Consider the following 26,762-nt stretch of genomic DNA (forward strand, 5'->3'; position numbering starts at 1 on the left):
TTACTCTAAGCCTTTCTGTTTTATTCATAACCAAATGTAGCAAAAAAAATGCAGTTTGTGAGACGAACTTTGACCTTGAAAAAACAGACTTATGCAAAAGATGAATTTGAGACTGTGACCAGATTTAATATAATGAAAAATCCTTTCTGAACTTTCCAACAAGCTATAGCTGTGTCATGCAGCTGTAATAATAATAATAATAAAAAAAACAACATATATGAAGACACCAAATTATTTTTTTGCTTCCCGTGACGTACAAAAGATTATCTTTTAACAATAAACAGAATATCTTCTTAACTCCAGAAAGTATGTGTAACTTGCATGCCAATGGGGTTAAAATAACAAAACAGCTTTGACCACTTTTGAAGTACATCCATTAACAGCCAGCTTAAAATTGCGTCAAATTACCAATATACCCTGCCTAAATTATGTGACAATACACCAACAGGGAGCATTGTTTCACTTCCCCGTGGCACATTTTTCAATCAGACTGCAGTGATGATTGTTATTTGCCCTGCCCCCCCTTTACAATTCATCGTAAAATAAAGAGTACAACGTTCTTGGAGGTGGGGCATGAACATAACCTCATATCCCAGGTCAGTTCTTTTGAGGACTGAAGATTCCAGCTTCGCTGGGATGCTGTGACATGTCGAGTGGCTGAAAGTACAATAACCAAACTAACAACCCAACGAACTCCCCCCGTCTCACATTAAAAAATGCAATATATAAGAGGTGCATTAAGGATTGACTGATACCCTCCTGATGGTTTGCACCAGTGTCCTTGAGCTAAAATCGAAAACCGTTGTTGTCCTTTAGTGTGAAATCTTTAATTCATGACAAGTGTAATAAACTGGAGACACACCTAGGTACTTCAAAGGTATGAATTAGACGATAATCTTAATTGCTCGACGCCACCCTTTTCATATTCCAGTGATAGTTCATTGTAGCAATTAAAACCTACCGTATATATTTTTACCCGGCAGCAATAAAGAAAGAGTAAAATCTTGCAAAATATCCTTGAGCACCAGCCAAGAAAACTGTACCTTGTATTAAAAGGCATGACATTTATGTTCCAGAGAATGTCATTTCTCAGTCTGCTTCAATGCAATGACTTCTGTTAAGAGAATGAGACTACAGTCATTAGTTCCGGCAGAAGGTTGCTTACCGGGAAACTGCCCAAATATAGAATCAGAAAAAAACGTAGTAAACATATATGCAAAACTACACGGAATCATTATTCATACGTTCTAGAAACTCTGTGTTTGACTGTTTTGTGCAAACACAACACAGCTCTTGACTGCAAACAGTAAAGGGACACAGGGGAGGTGGAGGGGCGGGGATCCAGGCTGCAACAGAGGAGTTTTCCTGTCCCTTCCCCCATCCCTGATAACCGAGACTCCCCTAGACCTCCCACCTCTGACTGGAGCCCCAGTCCACCTCCAACTCCAAGTAGACTCTCAAGGTTGGGGAGGGGTCCACCCCCCCCCCCCCCCCGATGCAGCTCATCTGTTCCCCTGCTGTGGGCCTGACAGTGAGCTCAGCCAAAAGGCCAGCTGTTTGGAGAAGGCGCCTCTACGGAAATCTGCCTCTACACGCAGAGGGACGCCGATTCCCCGCTGCAAAGCGGGTTCTTTGGCAGACGGGAACCTCACGAGGTCCAGATGAGTGTAACACAACATCGCTCTCTTTCCCATGGAGGGGGACCTGCACCCAGCAGACGTCCAGTCCAACCATTTCGTAATATCCTGCCAGTAAAAACCAACTTTTTTAAACAGTGAAATGCCTCAGAGTGGGTTGAGGGTGGAGGATTATAAATTAGAATGATTATGTAGACCAAAAAAATTTTTTCAAACACTTAACTAAACAACAGGATACTGAAGATATTTCTCCATTCACTGTAGTTCCTAGGTTCTTCTATGTGGCAAACCTCTGACGTCACTGACCAGTGAATGATGTGTAGTGGAGCTCCAGTGAATCAGAGGGAAAACTCAGCCTCAGTGGGCGGGGATTGGGCTCACATCCATTTCTTTATAAACAACAGACGCCCCCCCTGGGGCCTTGGCAACACGTAGGAAATGACCCTCCGTGTCTCACTGGGCAGATCCCAGAAAGATGGAGAATGGGGGGTGGGGGACTGAAGCCTGGACAGCATATGTTAGACATCCCCACGTGGGGGGCTGAACAGAGTTTGGGTCCTGGGTGGTGCTGCTGGCAGCGATATGTTGTTTCTGGCTGCATTCGCTCTGGCACCTTTCCATAGGCGATTGCGTAGTTTAGCAAAAGTTGAGGTTTTGGTCTCCTTCAGAAGAAGAGGAACGACACACAATGTGGCAACTCAGACACCAAGACAAGACAAGACTACAACACCTAGGCCACCTGGGCAAGTCAGACAGGGTTAAAAAAAAAAAAAAGACAATAGCGCAGAACCTGATTGTTAGGTAGAACTAACTTCCTACTGCAAGTAAAAAAAAACTCATATTTTTAAGACAAAGTTTGCTACATGAAAGACAAAGTATCGCAAATCTTAATTTTTATTCATGCGCATTCGAACAGCTAAAACACTTATCGCGGTGCTGTAAATATTTTCCTAAATCTTTTCCAAATCCTTCAACGCGCTAAAGCGACTCCGCAGTCATTGCCATGGAGCGCTGCCAAACACGCCCTGCTCTTTACACAACACACTCCGCACCACAAAGCGCATTGCACGCCACCCTTTTTGGAGATCAAAACGAGCTCCCTTATGATCCAGTTTCACTTTTCAATCGATCGTTCTTATAAAACCAACCATTCCGAAGCTCACGAAAAACGCAATTCGAGCGTTTTCCCCGCTTTCACAAGCCCGGCTGAGGCAGGAAATACCCACTCGAAAACAAACAATTGCTCTTGTTGACTATCTTAGGCCATTACTTCTTTTTATCATTTACATACTATATCCCTCAACCACACAGCTAATCATAGAAAATCGTCGGTAAAAGCTGGAGCAGTGGCACCCAAACTATGGTATTTGAGCTCCCCCTAGTGGTACGCGGAGGTATGCCTTTAAACGTCGTTCGTGATAGGGGTAGGCGGAGAGGTTCTTCTGGTAACACTTTACTTGACGGGACATAAATAATACAGTATTATAATATTACTTATGTATTACTTAACCACGAACTAAGTTTAGCTACATACAGATCTCACGTTAATTCATAATTAATGAATCATTATGCACCTTTTATCTCAAGCAGTTACTGTATGTCACTATGTTTGTTAATTCTGCAAATCTTTGTTAACTACTGAAGGGACAAGTAATGAATAACCCAAGTGAAATACTGATCTCATGTTTGTTCATTAATGAATTGTGATGCAGCTTTCAAATAGCGACTATATTTGTTGGTATGTTCATGATTTCTACTTCAGTAGTAACTGAGTTATTACTATTTGTGTGTTGTGTGTTGTGTTGTGAAGTGTTACGCAACTAACCCTTATTGTTTTCCGAGTCGGTAAGTGAGGTGTCTTCTCGCGTTTCGTGTTCCCAATCTGCCGGGTATTTCCCTTCTTGTTTTTTATACTTACAAAATCAGAAAAGACAGGAATTGGGTGCAAATGGACACATGCGTTTTGTGGATACTCATACCTACACAATGACAATTCGCATTACAGCCTTCATGGTGACACAATGGTTAAACAGCCATTCTGGAGATAAAAATCCTACCGGTGTTACACATGAAATCACCCATTTAACCACTCGGTCTAAAGAGGTGGAACTTGTAACTAAAATATCTAGTTATATACACACTGTAATGATCTTCCGTGAGGTAACCTTATAAAAATCTGGCGACCAGGGGGGGAGGGGGCAAACCCCGTTTGAAACTCAGCTATTTAAATTATGCAACCACAATAATTTAGAACACAACATGTATAAATGCAAAATTAAGTACTTTATTTTCCACTAAAAAAAAACAAAAACAAATCTCATCTCCACCATGAGATTGTTAATTCTGACGGGAAAAAAAAGCATTAAATCCAAAGATGCCAGAGCATATTCAATACAAAATATAAAATTAACATTTAATGCCTGTGCAACTTGCAATATACTCTTGAAGCTACTTGCGCCACAAAACTCCGAACATATACATTAAACTAAGGGAATATCTTTTGACAGTTTTACAAAGGAAGAAAAATATCATACAAACATTTAAAGTAAGTAATAGCATCTCACCCTTAAAGGGACTCAAACGACAACTGGGGTAGAAGGCAGTAATTATCAGTTTACATTAGCTAACAGGTTAGCCAGCCAAATAAAATATTACACACCCTACGTTTTGAATCCCAGCAACAAATTAAAAAAAAAAGAAAAAAAACTGATATCAACCAAAAGAACTCCATTATGAAATGTATGTCAGCCGCAACGCTAAGACAGGAAAAGGCAAATGCTAATTATGCGTTACAATAGTGTTCCATGTTTTAATGCGTTGGCACAGACAAGTATATTGTCTTTACAGTTTTTACACAGACCTGAGAATGTTTTCTCATCACAATATCAATCTCACAACCACTCAAATCAACAGAAATTGTCAGGTGGTTAGGGGGGGTAAATACAGCATAACATGCACTAAAATATATATATATACACACACATACATATTAAAAAGTGGCTCCAGCTATTGCATTTGTACGGCACTGATCTTTATTAACAAAGAAGTGGGGAAAATCATATATATAAACTAAACTTTAGTTCATTTAATTTCCCGGACTTTGCAGTACCCAACAATTGGCACCATAACAGGAGGATTGTGGGACCCAAGTTCAGTGCACTTTTCAGTGGATGAAAAACAAGGCAGACCAGCTGTAACGAGGTCACATTCAAGGAGGAAGATGGGGACTTCAGAAGCCAGAAGGAGTGAGGGCATTTATATCTCTGGGTTTGAGTTTGTGTGGCCGGGGCACCTGTCTCACTGCATCCAAGGTAGGGATCTCCAGTTTAGGGGCTCTGAGGCTGATGGAGTCCTCAACCATGCGGGTGACTTGGGTCTTCATCTCCTCGATGGGGATGGTGGTCCTCTCTCCCTGATAGGCCTGCAGATTCAGGGTCCCTGCAATAAGGCAGATGAGAAACCACTTAAACATGGAGAAAAAAGATCGGTATTAGGTCTGTCAATCCAATGTGCGTCAGACGTTGCGTAACAAAACTAAAACAAACAGCCTTCTCACCTGGATCAGTGGAGGACTTTTGCACTGTGGTGCGTGTCGAAAAGAGTCCCCAGCGCTCCACGCCTCCTCCACCCTCGTTGCCGCCCATATCAGCGCTGTCGATGGAGCTCCTAAATTCTGAATCACCAAGAAGCGCCACGGAGCTCTGGGAGAACCAGCTCCTAGGAGACAAAGGATGGAATGCCGTTAATGTCTGAAATGAAATGATGCTTTATTTGCCCTTTGCAAAAGCATGAGGACAGATAACCTGGAATGTTTCTTCGCACATATCCCATCCTACTCTCATGAGTAACATACCTCACATACATATAGAGTTAAGAGTGAAACTTTGGGCATGTGCACTGGGGCACATGATTGGGTGGAGGGGGGTTATGCTTAAGGATGACCCTGTAGACTGGAAACCATGTTCTATGACACTGATGTCTGTACCTGTGATTGAGTCTGGGGGAGGCGTGGGGGGTCACACTGGGGGTGATGCTCGGGGTAACAGAGGGGGTGGATGGTGCTGACGCTCCCTGCTTGTCCTCCTTGGGGTCCCCACCTGGCACTTTCAGCTTCTACAGAAACGAGGCATCAAACGAATGTGATAACTCACCCTGTGGGGGTTCTTCTCAAAATACCAACAGGGGAACTGGCTGGAGGTGGGGTTATTAAAACACTGCCTGCAAACAGTTATGTGACGTGACAGCAAAGCAGCACTTGAGTCAGCAGACAGACAAAACCAATAACCAGCACAGGATCTTCAACGCACTGGTTGCGCGTCCCCCTTCACAAAAAAAATAAAATAAAAAAAAAACTTACCAGGAAAGCTCAAAGGGTTTTAGAATAACACAAAAAAATAAATCAAAAGCAATATACACCAAATGGTGCATCCAGCAGCTCCTGAAACAAAGTACCCATCCCCGATTCGCAAGACTCACACAGGATCCTGTCCTGCTGAATAAAAGCCATCAGGACGCGAATGCCACAAAAGACTGACCCCACGGCTTACGCACATGAAAAATCCATCACCCAACTGACACACAGATTCACATACCAGCGCACAAAAATAAAACTGGAATGGATTCCCTGCAGAGCATAAATGACTCGAGGCTGTGACAAATTACAGAACTATTCCACAGCTATTCTGTCTGCGGCTGTCCTTAATTATGAGTCAATCTTTTGATAATGTAAGAAATGCTGAGAAAAACACAAACCGAAACAAACTTATTTATATATATATATATATATATATATATATATATATATATATATATATATATAAATATATATATATATATATATATAAAAACATAAACTACCCACCGTAATGCAGCAGAAGTTCTGTGTTCAAAGCTGTAAATCAACCAATGTAGCGAATAGGAACTGACTTTACATCAGGGCCCACGGCAAAGTTCTGAAGGTCTGGATCCACCTGCAGATCCGCCTCAGCTGCCTGCTTACTAAAGCCTTCACAAATCAGCCGAGATCTCGCAGCGGAGGTGCATTAAGCTTGACCGTCAGCTGGGCACAATCCCCCCGAAACACGGCACCAGCCTAACAGGAAAACCCCAGCCCCTGGGGTACAGCAGCACTCGGGTGCCGGGGGGACACCCGGCGCATACGTCATCGGTGGACAGCGCGCGAAGTTCACAGTGCGTCCAGTTGGATCGGCCCGTCCTGCTGGGGCCTGTACTATGAAGCAGGGTTACTGGCTTATCGGGGTAACTTGGCGGGTTTAAGGTAGTCTGGGGGAAATGTAAGTGAGCGAATATAAAGTCCATTTAAACTGCGGTACCTTAAATCCGACAAGTTACCCCGATAAGTCAGTAACCCCGCTTCGTAGTACAGGCCACTGGTTCCGATCTCCACAAAACAAGGCTGTTTCGGCCCTGTGAATGTCAGCCGTCTACATATTTGGGAACTCGCCCGATAGGTATAGAACCACTTTACCCTGAAGGCAGCGATTCGTAGACAAAAGCGATAAAAGCTCTTGGACGCTTTCCAACGCCTTTGGTGACACAGTCTCCACCAGAATGCCTTCTTGCCCATCGTACGTAAAGTCCAGTGCTTACAAGTAGAAACGCATAGTTCCTACAATCGGATTCATAATAGATACCATGTCTGTACAAAAGGTATAGCGTTCTAGGTTTCTAGCGACTTCATGTTGTTTACTGCTAAAATATCGAAAAGAAAAACAACTCGATTCCATGTTTTCCTTTATACGCTAGCTAGTCCTCTCGCGTTCGCGGTTCGATTTCAAGCCGAAGCATTGAAACAAACCCAATAAAACATTCCCCCAACAGCTAAAACAAAAAAAACCCACTACAGTACCTTTTTATGCGAGCACGTCTTTCGTTTTCCTGTCGAAGAAACATTCTACTTTTGTCCATGATTTTCGCATAGGACTGTGGCACTAAAATGGCCTGTGAAACGCCAACCCCCAAAGCGCCTCCTGATTGGCTCGTTCGTCACATAAAGGGGGCTCGTCTCATATTATGGAGGTATCAAGTAGCCAATGACGGCAGGGGACACAAGGTACTTCCCGACCAGAACGTTACATAATTTGTTTACTTGCATGTTAGACTACTGCGTCTATTACATACCTGTTTTATCTTGTTGTGCGTCTGTTAAACACGATTCAGTGCAGAAAACAAGTTTGCACTCCACACGTTCCACTAAATTATATTTGTATTGCACACATTTATGGGAAAATTACCTAAATATATTTGTATTTATATATTTATTATAATGCACAATAGGACAATAGCATAGTATCATATCATAATTGCTACAAATATAAATTGTGAACGTAAAACTGCATTCAAAAATTGGTCAGTGGCACAGACTTGAGTTTGTCGGTGCAAAATTAGTAATTGCGTGTATGCACAACATAAAGTTATATTAGAACCCTCAAAGTCAGGAAATGCTGAAAGCAGAATACAAATCGACTCAAATATCTTGCATATATTTATGAAATGAGGCCTTTCTCATGAATCTCGTTTTACTCCAGACACAAGTAACGGGATTCTTTGGTGTGACGGCACTATCTGATAATGACCTCACTTCCCGTCCCTGAGTCACTGACAGAGGCCTATCTATCAGCCCCCCTGCACTCACATTTGACACGTCAGACATACGGTGATAGCGCGTCTCATCTGCCATCAGGCCCTTGTGTGGGGTGTAGCTAGCGTCCGTCAGTCCAGCATGCTGCTCAAACCTCTGGATGCTTTCTTGGGTCTGCTCTGTGGATTGGCAAAACCAGACCCGTCATGCATGATGATTCACACAGGGATTTCCTTTAACTTCTGATATTAAATAACTCCTATCTTGTTTTTTTTTAAAACTGTAGCCAGCAAGAGGAAATTCCTAATGAATTTGCCAGTTTACATACCTACAGAACAAATGCAAAATCAATTATGTCCTCCACAAATTGTTATACCAGTCACACTGTTTTTTTTTATGCCTTAGTAAAAAAGAATTCTTCCTTATTTCTTTTTTATATGAATCATTTACGTTTCATATCATACCCCATTTCCAGTTAAAATTACAGTTCATATACCAAATTTTATCGTCTTACTAGTCATAAGGGAGCTTATGATCCCAGACGAGGCTTTGGCCTTCACCGCGGTAACCGAAGGCTTTGCAGCGTTGGTATGAAAGGGATCGGTGTGACTCAGGAAATGATCTGGGTCAGGCTCCTAATCATGGAGAAAAAAAACACATAATTATTACTACTACTACTGCTACTATTACTACTATGTATTAATAATATTAATATGAATAATAATAATTGATGGCACTCATGAAAGACAGAACGTGTTGATCTATGCAATATACAGTACCTCCACCAGACGACGGAACCTTCTCTCCGGAATGACAGGCTTCTCCCAAAGGATGTTAACGATCATGTCTGATGGAGGGGAGCCGATTGGTGCATCCAGGGCATCGTCGTAGCTGATGGCATGCCGGACAATTCTGATGGGGAGAGATACTCCACCCAGCAGCCCCTCAGACATACCCGACTCCAAGGCTGGGCAAGGAAAATGAACCAGGAGAAGCAGACAGAGAGAAATGCTCACACCTCCGATTAATGCATGCATGATCCAAACCAAAAAAGGAAACCTGCTCTATATCAATCCATAAATTTACTGAGCAAGGCTTGGATTACTTTGTGATAGGTGAATATTAAAAAATAGCACATCAGACGTACACAGTTGCGAAGTATTTATACAGTTGCTGAATGTACCTAGCATCCCTCACCAAAAAAGACAAATGTAGCTTACCTGGAACGTCCCCCCGTCTGGATGCCATAATGCTGGAAAACAAAAAAAAAAAAAAGTTTTGTTCAGAAAAGAAAAAAATAATAATAATGTAATATGAAATTTCTTATGATGGTTCATAACTTCACTGCTCAGTGCTAAAGGACTTATAGAACTGCCGATCATGCAAAAAGTTTCCGAGGAAAGCCTCAAAAAAGGATCAATCAGGCAGAAAGAACAGACCATACCCTAAGCTAAGATTATTGGATGACAGCCCAGGCAAACAAGTGCAATCTCGAGCATAGGCATTAGGCAATCTGCACCAAACGGAATTAATCATTTATCTGAAACACACGTCTTTTGGAATATGCCTGATAGTGAATATGGACATTCTTTAATGAACCAAGTTAGTAAGAAGTTGTTTACTACATATTTATTAAATGGATATTTCCAGTTCCTCTTTGCAAAGAGGGTCAGTGATTCTTTAATCCAAAATTTCGACAACATTCACTCTCCTATTTCATGAGTTTTAAAGAAATATCTAGTTATTAAAGGTCCAAAGCACGTAGTGCTATGAAACATTCTTCTTCTTCATATTATTATTATTATTATTATTATTATTATTATATTTACCGTGGTATTTGGGGAAAACTATATTCCTCCGCTGTTATTTTACAACGCCGCTGCAGACATGGCTGTCGACTAAGCCTGGTAAAAGTTTTTTTTAAAAAGGACTGCACGCGATAAATCACAAGAGACTCGTTAGTAAAAAATATAAAAGAGCCAACATTTTAATTATGATTATTAACAAAATACAGCATCGCTGTTGTTAATGCCACATATGCGGTACATTTTGTTTTTTGACTTTAAATTTAAGCCTTAAGTTCATAACCCTGCATCTGGGAAAAGGTTAACAGTAATCATGCGTCGACTTCGTCTACTTGTTTCCCCAAACTTGCACTTGCAATTCGCTTTAATTTTAGAATGGACCTGTAAAACGTTCATTTTTTATAATGGATCTGACTATTACACTCCAGCATAATCGTCATAAGAATCAAAATGGTCAAACTACAAGATTTATTATGAGTAATTCAAGCACAAAACTGTTACCGCTTAAACAACATCATAGTTTCGGCTCCCATTTAAACCGGGAGAATTGACACGTTTTGCAGGGTGCCTTGCTCGAATGGTAGTTAAACTGACAGTAGGGAGCAACGTTTAAAACTCCAAGGCACGTACCGTTGGATAATCTAATAAATCCAACAGACTGTCACAAATTGGTTTAATTTCAGAACAGCATGTACATATCTCAGGGTCTTAGTACATCTAATTACCCTTTTCACTTTGAGGAACCAAATACCAAACGATCAGTATTCATGCCTTCTGCTGACATTAATAACTCATTTCAGTGTAACGATAATGAAATCGCACAGTAAGAATAAATCAAATCTATTAACTATATTTCTTTAAGCCTGCAGAAGTAAGCAAGCAATCGCTTAAAAAAACCCCAATGCTCACCTAGTGTTGTTTCCTTATTGAATTACTGAAAATTAAATCAGCTAGTAGCAATGCATTTATTTTTGGGATGCACGCACAACATCTGATGTGTCATTATTTTATGTGGTGACTTTGTAACTTTCCTTAGGAGACGCCGGGCAGCCGGTGCTCCACACTCTCGCGATACTTCCGGATGCTCGTGCGTGCTCTAGCACATCTTTCGGTAGTTGTATAAAGTTTAACTAAACTACGCAAAAATTGGGTAGATGGGCAGTTGAGGTAGATTGTTGAGAGATTATTGTTTTCCTTTTAATATAAACTTCCAAGATGTCTCAAAGCACATGCAGAAAAATCGTGCGCTTTCCCACGCATCAGTCAGATTACATAACGACCAAGGGTATAAAGACTAAAAGCGGATTACTTTAGTCAATGCGTCTGTGTGCGCATGCGTATTGCTGTGTTTCACTGGTTATTGTCATGCTAAAATATTATTCACTAAATAGGACAGTTGTATAGTTTGTTAATCAATGTAGATTTGCTTTCATATTATACAGATTGTAAAACCCGTGAATATTAACATGCCAGAAGACGTTAGGAACTTTTTTTTTCATTGAATCTTATTTAGTCATATAATAAGATGTACCAGTGGGTGGCGCCACTAACAAGGGAAGATAATCTTGAATGGCTTATCTGTCCCACGCCCCAAAAATGTTTGGTCATGAGACGAACTGAAATGTCAGCCAACCAAGTAACGCTGCAAATGGACTGTTATTGACATGACATATGTGAAGCACGTATGGGGGGGGGGGGCTGCAGACAACAGCTGGAAGAAAGTCTGAGATGTCATTTCAGTACGACTTTAGTACAAGAATAGCACTGTTAAAAATGGAAAGATTAATCTTAACATAGTCTGCAGGATAATAAGCTGTTTTCATTAGAGGGGGACTTGCGGATGTCCTGGATTGACACGCAGCAAATCACAATGAGGTCAATGTCAGAATGATATACGGGAACAATTTTGTATTATTTTCTCATTTTAAAGTGACACTCCCGAAGTTGTGTCATGCATTGAAAAGTTGCTCTGTTGACCTTTATAGTGTTGATCCGTTTGTTAGAAGCGTGGTGGAAATCAAATGACTGAGGTAGTTGTAAATGAGAATTTGACAGGACAAGGATGAGAATATAATTTTAAACAGTTTTCCGTTCCCACGTAATTGTTTCGCCAATTGCGAGTGAATACAGCTTAAACTAAAATGTCCCAATATTTCCCCCTAGGAACTCCGTACTCTCCAGCCGATCGAGGTTTTTCTATTTTTTCATACCAAGTACCATAAGATGTCGGTAGGGGGCTCCCGCTCATCGTCGGCGACAGGTGGATTTCCTCGGAGTGGCTTAATTCCATCCATCAGAATTAATATTTAGAATATAACCCGAATTAACACAGGTTAAGTTCTACTCGTTTATTCCTGACATTTTACGTACATAATACCGTTGGCTACTTAATTGTTCATGATACCTTTGCAAAATGAAACCAGGACCCCGTGTTTTCTGTCGTAATTATTTTATTGTACAGTTGATTTAGTAACAGATTTATAGTCATATTGTGAGTGGTCTGCCGTAAGAATGAGTGCTGTACTCTTATGCTAATGTAGGGTGCCTTTTATATTGTCTGGATTACCGGTAAAACCCGTCTAATAATATCCATCGATTTCTTTTAACTGCTCAGCAAAGACAGAAGAGACTCAGTCGCCCACCCACCAAAGGGAAGGTAATCAAAGCAATATACCGGTTTGTCTGAATTGTAAATGGGGATTATTTTCAGCACGCAAATCTCACACAAACACTACCCTCCCGTACAGAAACACGCAGCTGTGTCCCATTCTAGTTAAAACGTTAAACGTTAGTAAAACAAAGACAGCTGTGAATAATGTAAACACAACAACGTGAAATTAAGTCAATTTCACGGACGGCGATCTCGCCATTTGGCTGAATCGGCACCATTTGTGCCGTTAGTACTATCATTCCCAGCTTGTATCCCAGTTGCAATCCGCGATGCCAGACAGTGTGTTGTGCAGTACCCTGGTCTGTGGGACCCCCCAATCCTATCGTGAAACCTCCACGGCGGACACCAGAAGATGCGTGGGTGGTTTTCCTCCGCCCCCACTGGAAAGACAGCACACGGAGACGTTCATCTGGATGCTTTTAATCGAGAATGTGCAACACCTGTAAAAAATACATTAGTTAGAAAATAATTCCCCCCATGCTGTCACATGAGTGTTTCATTTGCCATGGACCAGTTGAAGTCCACAATTACTGTGGTCTGCTTGACCAAGAATACAGGACCAGCAGTGGTGTTCACTGGTCTTACTGGAGCCCTACCACACCCAAGACCTCAGCTGACAGATAGGAGGAGAGGTGCAGGGCTGGTGTTTGGGTTTCCCACTGGGGGCGTGTAAGTGCACAGGGCCTGCAGCCAAATCTGCTCTGAGGGTGGGGGCAACATTCAGTCCACAGTGTTTGGGGCCATGTGGCATATGGGGTCATGGGGGAACCCCAAAGTCCAGGCCTGACAAGATGCAGAGAGTTTCTATCAACCAGCCGTAAGGCTACTCAGTAGCTCATAGGTATAAAATATCAAATTACTGGTCATTTTCACTCCACCGGTAACTAACAATCTGCAGGAGGTGTGCATGTAGGCCTCTCATTGTATTAAGCAGTGCTTGAAGTGGGCCGGAACGCAGCGGAACGCAGTTCCGGAACTTCTGTATTTCTGTCTTTTCGGTTCCGCCACTATTTTCTGCGTTCCGGTACTTACTGAAACTGATCCGACGCAGCGACAGTGGCCCGAGAAAATTAGAGTTCCTGCACTTATTTTTTCCCACTTCAAGCACTGGTATTAAGGGTATATGAAAAAACATCTATGATTTGAAACATCCAATCCTGTATGCCGGTAAAACTGAAAATTGTCTCTGGGGAATAAAGTGGATGGAAATAAAAGCTCTTTTGGTTTTAGTCTCGACTGAATGGAGCCCCTGTGGTCCTCAGTAATGCCAGGATCATCCATGATAGTTTCCACAAAGCCAAGTTTATACAGATGTTTGTTTTTTGTATTTATTAATTGAATACAGTTAAATAATAATAAATGAGTATATTATATAATGTAAAAACTGAATGCAACTTGCCACATAGTGCTATACTACATAGAAAATATATATAACAATACATAGGAAAATATATATTAAGAAAATATCAGCAATAGAGAAATATATTTTGCATTATGCAGAATACAGCCATCTTCCACAACCACTTATGCAGTACAGGGTTGTGATTAGTAACAATACGAACACATCAATAGACAACAATGTTTGTACAATTAATTATCTAAATGACACAAGTGGATACATTCTGTATGAGTATCAGTAGGACTGCGTGGTTCCTGTATCTGGGGGCAGGGGGAGGGTGTCCAGCTTCAGTGTCCAATCAGATGCCAGCTGGGGGGGTGGTCACCTCCCTCCATATCAGGGCATGTACTTCCTGTGTTGGTTGAGAGATTCAGAGCCATTAGGGTCACATGACCTGGGAAGGTTAGGTCTCACACCGCATCAGAGGTGAAACCTGAAAGTCATGCATCCTGATACATGTGCTGCTGTAGCATAAACAGGAAGCTCTGCTCTCGGACTCATGCAAAGGACTTCAGTGGGTTCCTTCTTGTACTTAAACCAGCTTTAGTGTAAGTCATCCCAGATGATATCAACACCTGCTGATCTAGATTATGTAACGCTATTTTAAATGAGTTGGTTTTATATTCAAAACATGACTGCAACTTTGGCTAAAAAAATTAAACGAGCTGATTATTGAGCAATCTACATAATCAATACCCAGTATTCAAAGCGGTGCTTTGTGTTTCTGAGCTCAGGCAAATTCCTAAAGAGTTACAATCTCTGAGTGAAGTAGGTTAGTGCTGCTGTGTATCGTGAAAACCCAGTGTAGATGAAATTATTGCATGAACTTACGACTGCAAATTTTTTATCATTTGGCGGATTTTCTGGGCTTCAGGATTCAGGCAGTACTTGTTCCCATTCTTCAGGTTGACACTGGAAACACAATAGTGGGTTACTTAGTACTAGCACAAAAATGACAACTATGCTACTGTTCACCAACCCAGATCTTTGGAGTACATTCACAAGAGGAATAATGTTCCGAGCAGTCAATGTACTAGCAGTTTGGTTAAAGCCAAGATGCTGATTCAGGTGTTGATTAAACCATCTAACTGAATGGGTACAAAATTGGCAATTAAATCTGAGTAAGAATGCAGGTGTTAATACTCACATGATTTCCAGCTTCATGCAAAAGTTTGATGGGGGAAAAATCTCCAAGTTCTCGATGTACCGACGATTAACCCTGAGACTGTCCCGAGTTTTCTGGCACAGGCATGTTTCAGGCCGCCCCCCCACGATGTCTGAGGAGCAACAAGGAAGACACAGCTAAACGGGGAGGGTAATAGTTCACAGAAAAACCTTTAAACGCACAAAAACATGATGGAAGAACTGAAAGATGGAGAGACAGAGAAGGACGGCACTCACTTTGTGAGAAGGCGACGCAAGCCACGACTGAGAGAAGCAGGAGGAGTCTGAAGATCATGGTGGAGGTTCTCTGTGGTGTTGGTGACAATGGCGGTGACCCAGGTGACAAGCTGACAGTGCTGCTGTCTTGGCTTGCAGAAGGGCTTTTATATAGTACTTTGTGGGTATGATGTCACGTATTTCTGGTGCGGAAATTTCTGAAAGTAAAAGAGGAAATGGAACCGTGACCATTCTCTCCACTCAATAGAAATGTGGTGGTTTCCCAAAATTAAATTCTCTCCATCAGGCAAAAGAAACCCAAAGAAAAGTCTTAATTAGTGCAACTTGGTGTGGATTGTTCTTTGCGTAAGCCTGTCCCTGAATACCAAGATGCCAAATGATTTTTCTAAGTATTAATGCTAAAACTCCTTTTAGCCAACATACAGACACGTATTATGTTAATTATGATAATCTTATTAATGGGGATATTTTGGCAATTCATTGTAAGAGGTGGTAGCAATGCAGATGGAGGCATTCAAAGTCACTTTATGTAAACGGTGATGCTCAGGGTTGGAGATGATTAAAGGCACAGCGATAACGGAATCAGACTTTTGGCACTGGGTCGCGTTCTCCTAGAAATGAAAAGACAGGTAAAAATGGAAATTAAACTTTGTTCAAAACTAACGTGAGCTTGACAGTGGTGAAGGAGTCTGACGACATCTAGTCAAGGGCCAATCGTTGTAGGACTGTCAAAAGCAGAGTGGCATTCTGCAGGAAGGGTGGAGACCACAGAAGAGCCTGATGGCTAAACCCCCCAGATGTGTTATTAGGTGAACCCACATTATCGGGGGATTTTTTTCAGCATGCTTGAATTTCCTGTAAATGTTCTTGCTTCAGTTCATGCTAGTTATAGTCTTATGAAAATGCATCTCTTTCAGTATGTGAAACCAAACTAATACTATAGTTGTCTACCTACAGTGCATACCCAGCCTCTGAAATTCACTAATCCATTTACATTAAAACAGTGTTCCATAATCTAGGGTGCATACCCAGATGGTCCACATTTTTGCTCCCTCCCAGCTCCCCTCTGACTGGTTTCAGAAACATTGCATTAAAGCACACGCTCTAGGCAAAGCTGGGCTCTACAGGATGGTGCCAAGACGGAAATCACCACCAGCCACTGGGGATTTTGTGAGGGTGGCAGGGAAGTACGATCACTGCAAATGAAGTTAAATTACGAATAAAGTTAGAATCACCACCCTCTGTTACAAAACTGAAATTTTATATGTGAATGACCCAAATAACACAGCTAAAGCTAAATCCAATCCAATGCTGCTTTATTTGTAAAGCACTCTAACCTTCCTATGGTGTTGGGGTCGGCACTGACCCGTTTGTAAGTTTAAAATGCATAAAAGCACAACATAAATTTGTGTACTGCATCAGGAAAATTTATAAAAAAAAATTAATACATAAAAAAAGGCAAGGCATGCCCAGACATGTAAGGCAAAATAAGACCAATTCAGTTTATTTATTTAATTCACTTGAGACTTATTTTACCACAATTTTTTATTAAAAACGAGAGGTATGCTGTCAAATGAAAGGTCCAGAAAGCCACACCAAAAATATTAAAACCAATCTTTTCATGGATAAGGAAGCCTAACAAGGTAACCAAGAGGTAAGAAACAAATTGGATGATAAATTATTGTTTGAGGGGGGTATTTTATGGCAGATTTAAGACACGGGTCGGTTCCGACCCGTCTAACATAAGAGATGCGTACAGAAAGCTAACACAGCTAACTAACGAAGGTAAACTACTTTATGGACCAACGTGCTGCACAGAGGAATAAATAAAAGAGAATAGTTGCATAATAAGTAAAATATATTAAAACATTCACACACTTAAAAATACAAACGAAATAATACAAAATACAAACATCCTGGACTTGCTAAGTCAGATTCTTGACCTCAATACCTTTGAAAACTGATAGCACTATAAAATCCTAGAATCAAGGGATGTAGTTTTAATCCCCAGAACACTGACCTTGGAGACCTGGCTGACCTTCAAAATGTGGCTGAGAAAAGCATGCTTTTAGGAAGTATTAATACACATGTGCATGCCCCTAAGCTATACATACATACTGTATATACATGCATACATACATAAGCTATACATACATATATAGCTATAATATATATAGGCCTATATATAATTTTTCGTTTTTCATTTATTTTCTGAAAACTTGATTGTTTTTCTTGCAAATTGTGTGGTACAAGATATAGAGGTGGAGGATGACATTTTAAAGGGTTTATATGCACTGTGTCCTTCTGTGTAGTTTGTGCGTATCAGTCTTATTGAACTGAACAAAGGATCTGCCATCATATTGAATTTATAATCAATATTGCTCTGCTACTGTGGCACTAGGAAGAAGGAATATGTCGGCCTATTAAAGGCAATTGACCATACGTGACTTTGCATTTCATACCAGCCTCTATAATACATTGCAGTTCCATATGCTGCCACCTATTGGTGCTATAACACTTCACATTTTTCTTCACAGCTGGTCAAATTGCGGTGTGGTTTTACTTTATATGAGCGGCATATATAGTTGATAAGTCATATTATTAATTGAACTCCTATCAGCTGGTAATTCCCATTGATTGTTAAGGTTACAAATATCACATTATCATTCATTATTGAAAAATGTTTTTGGTTTTTTATTATCATTTCTTTCTGTGAAAACACTGGTAAAACTGAATCAGAACCTAAGTAAAACCTGACATTTTAATTAAATTGTAATTACTTAAATTTTATATATTTTTTTTAAGATTTAACAAAATCTTAATGAAATATCTCCATTCACCTTGAAAAATTAAGCCATGAAGCTTGAAGGAACGATTACAGGTGCCTGGCTCTGTGATGAACAATTCACCTTTTTCCACATTTTAATGACTTACCGTTTAAACATGTGACATGATCATTTTGCCATTATTGAAAATGATTTCATGATGCTCAGATTTACTTAAAAAGTTTTATTCATTAAATTTTTATTGTTGAACATTCTCAGCTGCCATTTAAGAAGAGTTTACATGCAGTCGTTGATTCAATAACATGGTTATCATCTACGTATATATGTATTCAGGTCAAAGTATGACACAACCCAGAATATAAAGGGACTACTATTAAAGCAACATAAAGTAAAAAATAGAGAAATATGTAAAAAAAAAAATTATAATAATAATTAAAAAGTGCATTGAAATAGCGATTCATAGCTGGTGAAGTTTTGTCTTGAATACATTTCACAAGGCTGTTTGGATGCAGATCCAAGAATGGACACGCAGAACTCGTTGGCAGCACAGAGACGGCCAGCCTACGGCTCAGGAGTGCTGGTCTCCTTGAGCTGGGCCCTCCTGTTCGGAAAGGGGGCAGAGCGGAGGGTTCATCAGATGATGAGCGCCACGGAATCGAGCCAAGGAGGCCGTGGCCCAAGACACACTTACACGCTCTTCAGGGTGGAGATGATATCTTGCACCTTCTGCAGGCGTGGATCCAAACAGTACTGCAGCCCATTCTTCAGGCTGACCCTGCAGGCGTACAGGACAGGACAGTCTAAGATGCGACAGCACGTTACCCTCATCAAACACACAAGAAGCCTATAAATCTGCTGATGAACGTCTACTTAGACAATTAAGACCACAAACACTCATTTTCTACTTACACAACCTCCATGGTGTCACAGGAGGGGGTTGGGGGGTAAATCTGAATGTCCAGGATGTTTTTGGGGGGTCCAGATTTGTCCCGGACACGACGACAAAGGCAACGTGACTTGCCAAACCCTGCAACTTAAGAAAGAAAGGATGCAGTTTTCAGCCTACAACAACAACAACAACAACAACAACAACAACAACAACAACAATAATAATAATAATAATCCATAAAAACTCTTCATTGCTGATCAACACACAATCCTCTCTGGTCAGTAATTTGTAACTAATGAATCATGAAAGACCTACTCTGTGCGAGAGCCACGCTGACCAGGACAGAGAAGAGCAGCAGAGTTCTGATGTGCATGGTGATGCTCTGGGCTGCAAGGCGTCTGAAAAGAGAGTCGATGTCGTGTGGCTGCAGACACTGTGGCGAGAGTGAGAAAGAGCGTTTCTGCTCTAACTTATATAGCACCTTCTGAAGCCACTACACAGGGGAAATTTCCCTTTCTCAAATAAGCCCAGTATGGTGTCTCTTACAAACTGGGGGAAGCGTGTGTTTCTTTGTTATATATTGTTGTATTTTTCTTATATAATATGGGTGTTTGGTAACACTCTACTAGTAGAGGGCAGAAATAATGTAGCAGTGCATGCTTACTTAATTAATTAATTAACAAGTAACTAAGTGTCATGTAAATGAGTTCATAAGGTATTTGTGTCCCCTCAAGTAAAGTGATACCTGAGCATTTTCCATGTATATGACACACACACACACATTTGCCTAGCACAAGATTTGATTAATATATATATATATATATATATATATATATATATATATATATATATATATTAGTGCTGTCAAACGATTAAAATTTTTAATTAGATTAATCACAGGGTTGCTGTGGATTAATTTCGATTAATCACAATTAAATATCATTCATTTTTGATCTATATTAATCGCATTTCATTTTGCATGACCAAACAGACTCAAGAAAAAATGGAATATATATGCACTTAACATGTTTACTGAACATCTTGAACACGAGTCGGATGCATTCCATCTGCCACAGAAATGCAATACCATGGACCCATATCAAAAAGCAAGAGTTTTTGCTTAGCCGAGCAACTTGTCGGATTTAAGGTACCTCAGTTTAAATGGTGTTTATCTTCGTTCACTTACAATTAGCCCGAACTACCGTAAATCCGACAAATAATCCGACTAATCATGAAATCCAATTCTAGCCCGGTTAATTGCCATTGTTAGCAATATCAGTTGATAACACATTACGCGCAGTGCTTTACATATAGAACTCCGTAGCAACACGTCCACAGATAAGTTGGACGGTATAGTGTGTGCGACCGATTTAATGAGCCACAAATGACAAGTAGCTTTCCCTTCTGTTGATAAAAGACGCAGCCATCTTGGATTCTGAACCCGGGAGTCGGGATCCTCTGTGCTGCTCCGAGATATTTCAAAACTCGGAATACGACTCGAGTTCCCAGGGCAAATGGGACGCAACAAAACTGCCCGAAATGGGTTGCCAGAGACATTTCAGTCATTCTGAGCTGCAGATGGGTTAATTGTGCTAAAAATTTTTATCAGATTAATCCATGTTAACCTGTTAATTTTGACAGCACTAATATATATATATATATATATATATATATATATTACAATTAGCCCGAACTACCACCCAGGGAGCTGGGGGTTGAGGGCCTTGCTCAAGGACCCGCAGACGTGCTGAGGCTGGGCTTGAACCAGCAACCTTGTGATTACAGGCACACAGCTTAGCCCACTGAGCCACACACTGCTCCAACAAGACCACTGCATTTCAAAATATTTTCACGTTTAATGTGACCTATTACTAGTATAATTCAAGTGAAAAACAAGCAAATCTGTTGCAGGGAAAATATATATATATATAAAAAAAACACAATAATCTGGTTGCATAAGTGTCACATCCTTAAACTAATACTTTGTTGAAGCACCTTTTGATTCAGTTACAGCAGGGGTGTCAAACTCCAGTCCTGGGGGGCCGGAGCCCTGTGTAGCTTAGTTCTTTCCCTGTTCCACCACAAATCATCCAGCTCAAAAGCTGTGTGGTAATTAGCACAAGGAGTTGAATCAGGTCTGTTAAATTAAATGAGGGTGAACCAAAAACTGTGCAGGGCTACGGCCCACCAGGACTGGAGTTTGACACCCCTGAGTTACAGCATTCAGTCTTTCTGGATACACACCTGCCATCAATTAAGGTGACTGTGATTAACCCCAAATAAAGTTCAGCTGTGTTAGTTGGATTTTCCTGACTTTTACTCAGTTACATTCTACAGCAAAAGCCATGGTTCGCAGAGACCTTACAAAGCATCAAATAGATCTCATTGCTGAAAAGTGTCAGTCAGGAGAAGGGTACAAAACTTTTCCATGGCCCTAGATATACCATGGAACACAGTGCAGACAGTCATTAAGAAGTGGAGAAAATATGGGACTTTACCAAGAACTGGACGTCCCTCCAAATTTAATGAAAAGACAAAACAAAAACTGGTCTGAGAGGCTGCTAAGAGGCCTGCAGCAACAGCAAAGGAGCTGCAGGAATTTCTGGCAAATACTGGTTGTGTACTACATGTGACCGGAATGTTCCATATTCTCCATATGTCTGAACTTTGGGGTAGAGTCACAAGACCGAAGCCTTTTCTTACAAAGAAAAACATCCAGGCCCAGCTAAATTTTCCAAAAACATGGACTAGGTCTCCCAAAAGCATGTGGGAAAGCATGTTATGGTCTGGTGAAACCAAGGTTGAACTTCTTGGCCACGATTCCAAAAGGTATGTTTGGCACAAAAGCAACACTACGCATCACCAAAAGGACACCACACCCACGGTGAAGCATGGTGGTGGCGGCATCATGCTTTGGGTTTGTTTTTCTTCAGGAACTGGGGATTTGGTCAAGGTGGGGGGAAATACCAGTCACTTTTTGCCCAAAACCTTCAGGTGTCTGCTAGAAAGATGAAGAGGAATTTCACCATTCTGCACAACAATGACCCCAAGCATACATCCAAATCAGCAAAAGAATGTCTTCACCGGAAGCAAAATGAAGTCTTGGAATGGCCCAGCCGGAGCCCAGACCTGAATCCAATTGAAAATCTGTGGGGAGACCTGAAGAGGGCCGTGCACAGGAGATACCCTCACAATCTGACAGATTTGGAGCGCTTTTTCAAGGAAGAGTAGACAAATATCACCAACTAAAGATGTGGCATGCTGATTGACTCCTACCTAAAACGACTGAATGCTGTAGTTAAATCAAAAGGTGCTTCAACAAAATATGACTTTAAGGGTGTACACTTATAGCAATCAGCTTATTGTACTTTAACAGTGGTGTGTACACTGTATGTACACATTAGGGTTTGCTGTGAGGGTATGTCGGGGGGGGGGGTGGTTGAATCCTATGAAAATTACTGATCAGACTGAAAGGTCTCTAATGTGCTAATAATTCAACATGCGTTACATATACTTCCTATATTGCGGTGAACGATTCTTATCTTGGCTTTGTGACGGTTGTGTTATTGAAGCGGGAGTTCTTGCCACAATGCTAGCCAATGCAACGCACGTTACAGGAGACTAGATCTTATCTGACTTCCATCTCGCTGAACAGAAACAGAAAGCGGAGATCTCTGTACAGGCCTCCGCTGAGTCAAGGCGCCCAAAGACTAATTCATTTTGAAAGGTATAAATCAAGAGACTGTGGAGGCTTCTCTGTCTCGTAATCAGTCATGAAAAATACGAGTCAGACTGTGCATCACACACTTAGATGCGGTAAAGCTGTCTAACTAGCTGCAGTGCAGCCTGCCTGAGATGGGATCGGCTCTGTGTGTGTCTGTGTGTGTGTGTGTGTACGTACTTGTGTGTGCGCGTCGCGCTGCTGTCGTAGGCGTTGGGGGCCAATTTTAAAACTGCTGTGGGGAATGTTGGACTTTCCCTAAAGTCTAGCTATCAGCTCTGCACTTCACTTTCCTGCGGCCCCCGGGCTCTGAAAGCCCAATCGGCGGTTAACACCTCGAAACTTTGAGGGAGAAGATGCATGTGCAGTGGAAAGTAAAACTGACCTTCGTGTCAGTTTCTTAAAAGACGCGATGCTAGAAATTTTGCTAGAATAGAGATGCGATGCTAGAAATTTTGTATAACTATAATATAAAAAACTACTGGAGAGCACTATAGTCCTAGAATCAAGGGATGTAGTTTTAATCCCATCTTTTTATTTTATAATAAAATTATATAATAAAATATTACATAATAAAATTTCTGGGGGGACACGCAGAAGCCAAACTCACAAGTCATGGCAACAGTAAAATGCAGAGGATGTCAGTGAGTCGAAGCACTTCAGTCTGCGTTATATCTTTACACAGGATGCACAAGATGGGAGACAAGGGGCACCCTGGATGGGATACCAGTCCATCACAGGGCACGAGACAGGGGGCACCCTGGATGGGATACCAGTCCATCACAGGGCACGAGGCAGGGGGCACCCTGGACGGTATACCAGTCCATCACAGGGCACGAGGCAGGGGGCACCCTGGATGGGATACCAGTCCATCACAGGGCACGAGGCAGGGGGCACCCTGGACGGGATACCAGTCCATCACAGGGCACGAGGCAGGGGGCACCCTGGATGGGATACCAGTCCATCACAGGGCACGAGGCAGGGGGCACCCTGGACGGGATACCAGTCCATCACAGGGCACGAGGCAGGCGGCACCCTGGACGGGATACCAGTCCATCACAGGGCACGAGGCAGGGGGCCCCCTGGACGAGATACCAGTCCATCACAGGGCACGAGGCAGGCGGCACCCTGGACGGGATACCAGTCCATCACAGGGCACGAGGCAGGGGGCCCCCTGGACGGGATACCAGTCCATCACAGGGCACGAGGCAGAGGGCACCCTGGATGGGATACCAGTCCATCACAGGGTGTGAGGCAGGGGGCACCCTGGACGGGATACCAGTCCATCACAGGGCACGAGGCAGGGGGCCCCCTGGACGGGATACCAGTCCATCACAGGGCACGAGGCAGGGGGCACCCTGGATGGGATACCAGTCCATCACAGGGCATGAGGCAGGGGGCCCCCTGGATGGGATACCAGTCCATTACAGGGCACGAGGCAGGGGGCACCCTGGATGGGATACCAGTCCATCACAGGGTGTGAGGCAGGGGGCCCCCTGGATGGGATACCAGTCCATTACAGGGCACGAGGCAGGGGGCACCCTGGATGGGATACCAGTCCATTACAGGGCACGAGGCAGGGGGCACCCTGGATGGGATACCAGTCCATCACAGGGCACGAGGCAGGGGGCACCCTGGATGGGATACCAGTCCATCACAGGGTGTGAGGCAGGGGGCACCCTGGACGGGATACCAGTCCATCACAGGGCACGAGGCAGGGGGCCCCCTGGATGGGATACCAGTCCATTACAGGGCACGAGGCAGGGGGCCCCCTGGACGGGATACCAGTCCATCACAGGGTGTGAGGCAGGGGGCACCCTGGACGGGATACCAGTCCATCACAGGGCGCGAGGCAGGGGGCACCCTGGACGGGATACCAGTCCATCACAGGGCACGAGGCAGGGGGCACCCTGGACGGGATACCAGTCCATCACAGGGTGTGAGGCAGGGGTCACCCTGGACGGGATACCAGTCCATCACAGGGCGCGAGGCAGGGGGCACCCTGGACGGGATACCAGTCCATCACAGGGCACGAGGCAGGGGGCACCCTGGACGGGATACCAGTCCATCACAGGGCACGAGGCAGGGGGCACCCTGGACGGGATACCAGTCCATCACAGGGTGTGAGGCAGGGGGAATCCTGGATGAGATGACAATCTCAAAATATTCCTCTTATTGTAAAGATATACCTTTTACTACTTTCTGAAAAAAACTGTCTGTTGCATATTAATACATATACAGAGATATGTAATTAATGCATAATTAGCGTGGATATGAATTAATTAATAGTAGCTCAAGTACCACCACACATCTGACTGTAATCTATGATTTTTTTAAAATTTGCATCAGTCTAAATTTACTCTGAACCCCACTAACAGGAAATAAACCAACTGTTTATTATATAAAACAATGCATCACCAAAGAAACCAAAGAAATAGGAGCGCATTAAAAGTCAACGTGCACCTGCCTTAATTGGTATTTTGCGTAATTTAGCAAAAAAGAAAAGCATGATGTGTAATGGGTAACAGTGACTGGAAAGAACAGTAACCTGACTGGAAAAGAGCAGAGCAACTTCGAAAGTCAGGCAGGAAATGGCGACGCTGGAAACTTGCTGGTTGAATATAATTCTATCATTTGCAGTGATCCCTAACACCGCCTCGTAAACACCATTTTAAATACAGGATACAAAAGCAAGATTTTATGGATTATTATGATGTTTTATCTTGTAAGTACTGAATATCATCCATCCATCAATCTTCTAACCTCTTATCCTCGTGAGGGCACTGATAATGAATACAAAAGTATCAGCTGTGGTAATCTGATCACAGAGATCAGTCTAGAGAAACTGATTTTTTTTTTGCAATTCATTGACATAAATAAAATGGCAAATGATAGGATTTACTAAGTTCATACACTGCACATCAGTACCTGAAAGGTATACGTTTTAAGATTTGAGTTTTTATTAACAGTTCACTGACTGCTCATGCACCTATTTCTTATTAATTGCAGACCAATAAGGGAAGATAAACTGGATAAAGAAGAACATAATGTATTTTAATATTTCTGAAACAGATATTTTACTACTTACAGAGCAGCCAGATATGAATAAATATCACTGTCTAATCGTGTGAAAACATACATTTTGATTCCTTATAAAAAGCTGAAAACTGGATTTTGCATTGTGAAATTCAAGATTGGGAACAGGAGGGTATGTGAGGACAAGCAAAACGAAAGACTTTATAAAACTTAGGGTTTGTTCTGGGTCCGGCTGAGAGCTTAGTGCTGTTAGCAGTCTGTAATGTTAGCGCAAAGATGGCATTTCTAACCTCTATGGAGGAAGTCAGGGCTGCAACCTCAATCAGAAGGAAATCAGCTTAGAATGCATCGTAAATATACGTCTTTCAAGACTTGAAGGGTTTTCAGTCTTATTACACTGAACTTTATTTACTGGCTATTTAACTGAACTCGGCAAAACCTCGTTGTTTTCTCTGGTCCCTCCAGAATGACATGGTGGCCTCCAGTCAAAGCCGATGGGAACTGGGCAAATAGGACGTGAACAGAACAGGTGTCCTAACCTTACAGGGCATTCAGAAAGTATTCTGTACTTTTTCACATTTTGTGTTATGGCCCTATACAAAAATCGATCAAATTATTTTTTTCCCTCATAAATCTAAACTCAGTATCACATAATGACAAAGTGAAAACAGAATTATAGAAATTTTTGCAAATTTATTGAAAATAAGAAATTGAAGTATCACGCTGGCGTTATGGTTATGTAGCTCAGTTGTCCTTTCCCTCTGATCATCTTTGAAATGCTTCTACGCCTTGTTTAGCTAGCTATGGATAATTTAG

At 42.0% G+C, this 26,762-nt stretch overlaps 3 protein-coding genes across 4 annotated transcripts; all 3 read right to left on the reverse strand.

Annotated features, from left to right (window-relative positions):
• Positions 1 to 3,901: 3,901 nt before the first annotated feature.
• Positions 3,902 to 11,088, reverse strand: LOC111855485 (putative monooxygenase p33MONOX). 2 transcript variants are annotated; one of them, XM_023834532.2, is made up of 8 exons: positions 10,953 to 11,088; positions 9,459 to 9,490; positions 9,018 to 9,205; positions 8,753 to 8,873; positions 8,293 to 8,417; positions 5,623 to 5,750; positions 5,194 to 5,354; positions 3,902 to 5,075 (listed from the first exon to the last, which is right to left on the reverse strand). In XM_023834532.2, the coding sequence occupies exons 2-8, from the start codon at positions 9,484 to 9,486 to the stop codon at positions 4,867 to 4,869; spliced, it is 960 nt and encodes a 319-aa protein (XP_023690300.1). In that variant the 5' UTR covers positions 9,487 to 9,490; positions 10,953 to 11,088; the 3' UTR covers positions 3,902 to 4,866. The 2 variants fall into 2 exon arrangements, with proteins under 2 accessions (XP_023690300.1, XP_023690301.1); XM_023834533.2 differs by lacking the exon at positions 10,953 to 11,088 and adding an exon at positions 10,068 to 10,154.
• A 2,940-nt stretch (positions 11,089 to 14,028) lies between these two features.
• LOC111855478 (C-X-C motif chemokine 10-like) lies at positions 14,029 to 15,671 on the reverse strand. The gene is made up of 4 exons (XM_023834513.2): positions 15,515 to 15,671; positions 15,261 to 15,390; positions 14,945 to 15,025; positions 14,029 to 14,465 (listed from the first exon to the last, which is right to left on the reverse strand). The coding sequence occupies exons 1-4, from the start codon at positions 15,570 to 15,572 to the stop codon at positions 14,450 to 14,452; spliced, it is 285 nt and encodes a 94-aa protein (XP_023690281.2). The 5' UTR covers positions 15,573 to 15,671; the 3' UTR covers positions 14,029 to 14,449.
• A 2,837-nt stretch (positions 15,672 to 18,508) lies between these two features.
• Positions 18,509 to 19,647, reverse strand: LOC111855477 (interleukin-8-like). Its single transcript, XM_023834512.2, has 4 exons — positions 19,505 to 19,647; positions 19,210 to 19,333; positions 18,992 to 19,075; positions 18,509 to 18,901 (listed from the first exon to the last, which is right to left on the reverse strand). Exons 1-4 carry the CDS (start codon positions 19,560 to 19,562, stop codon positions 18,862 to 18,864), a joined length of 306 nt encoding a protein of 101 aa, XP_023690280.2. The 5' UTR covers positions 19,563 to 19,647; the 3' UTR covers positions 18,509 to 18,861.
• Positions 19,648 to 26,762: the final 7,115 nt, after the last annotated feature.

The sequence above is a fragment of the Paramormyrops kingsleyae genome, chromosome 10 (genome assembly GCF_048594095.1).
Source record: "Paramormyrops kingsleyae isolate MSU_618 chromosome 10, PKINGS_0.4, whole genome shotgun sequence".
In the NCBI taxonomy this organism is placed as follows: domain Eukaryota; kingdom Metazoa; phylum Chordata; class Actinopteri; order Osteoglossiformes; family Mormyridae; genus Paramormyrops; species Paramormyrops kingsleyae.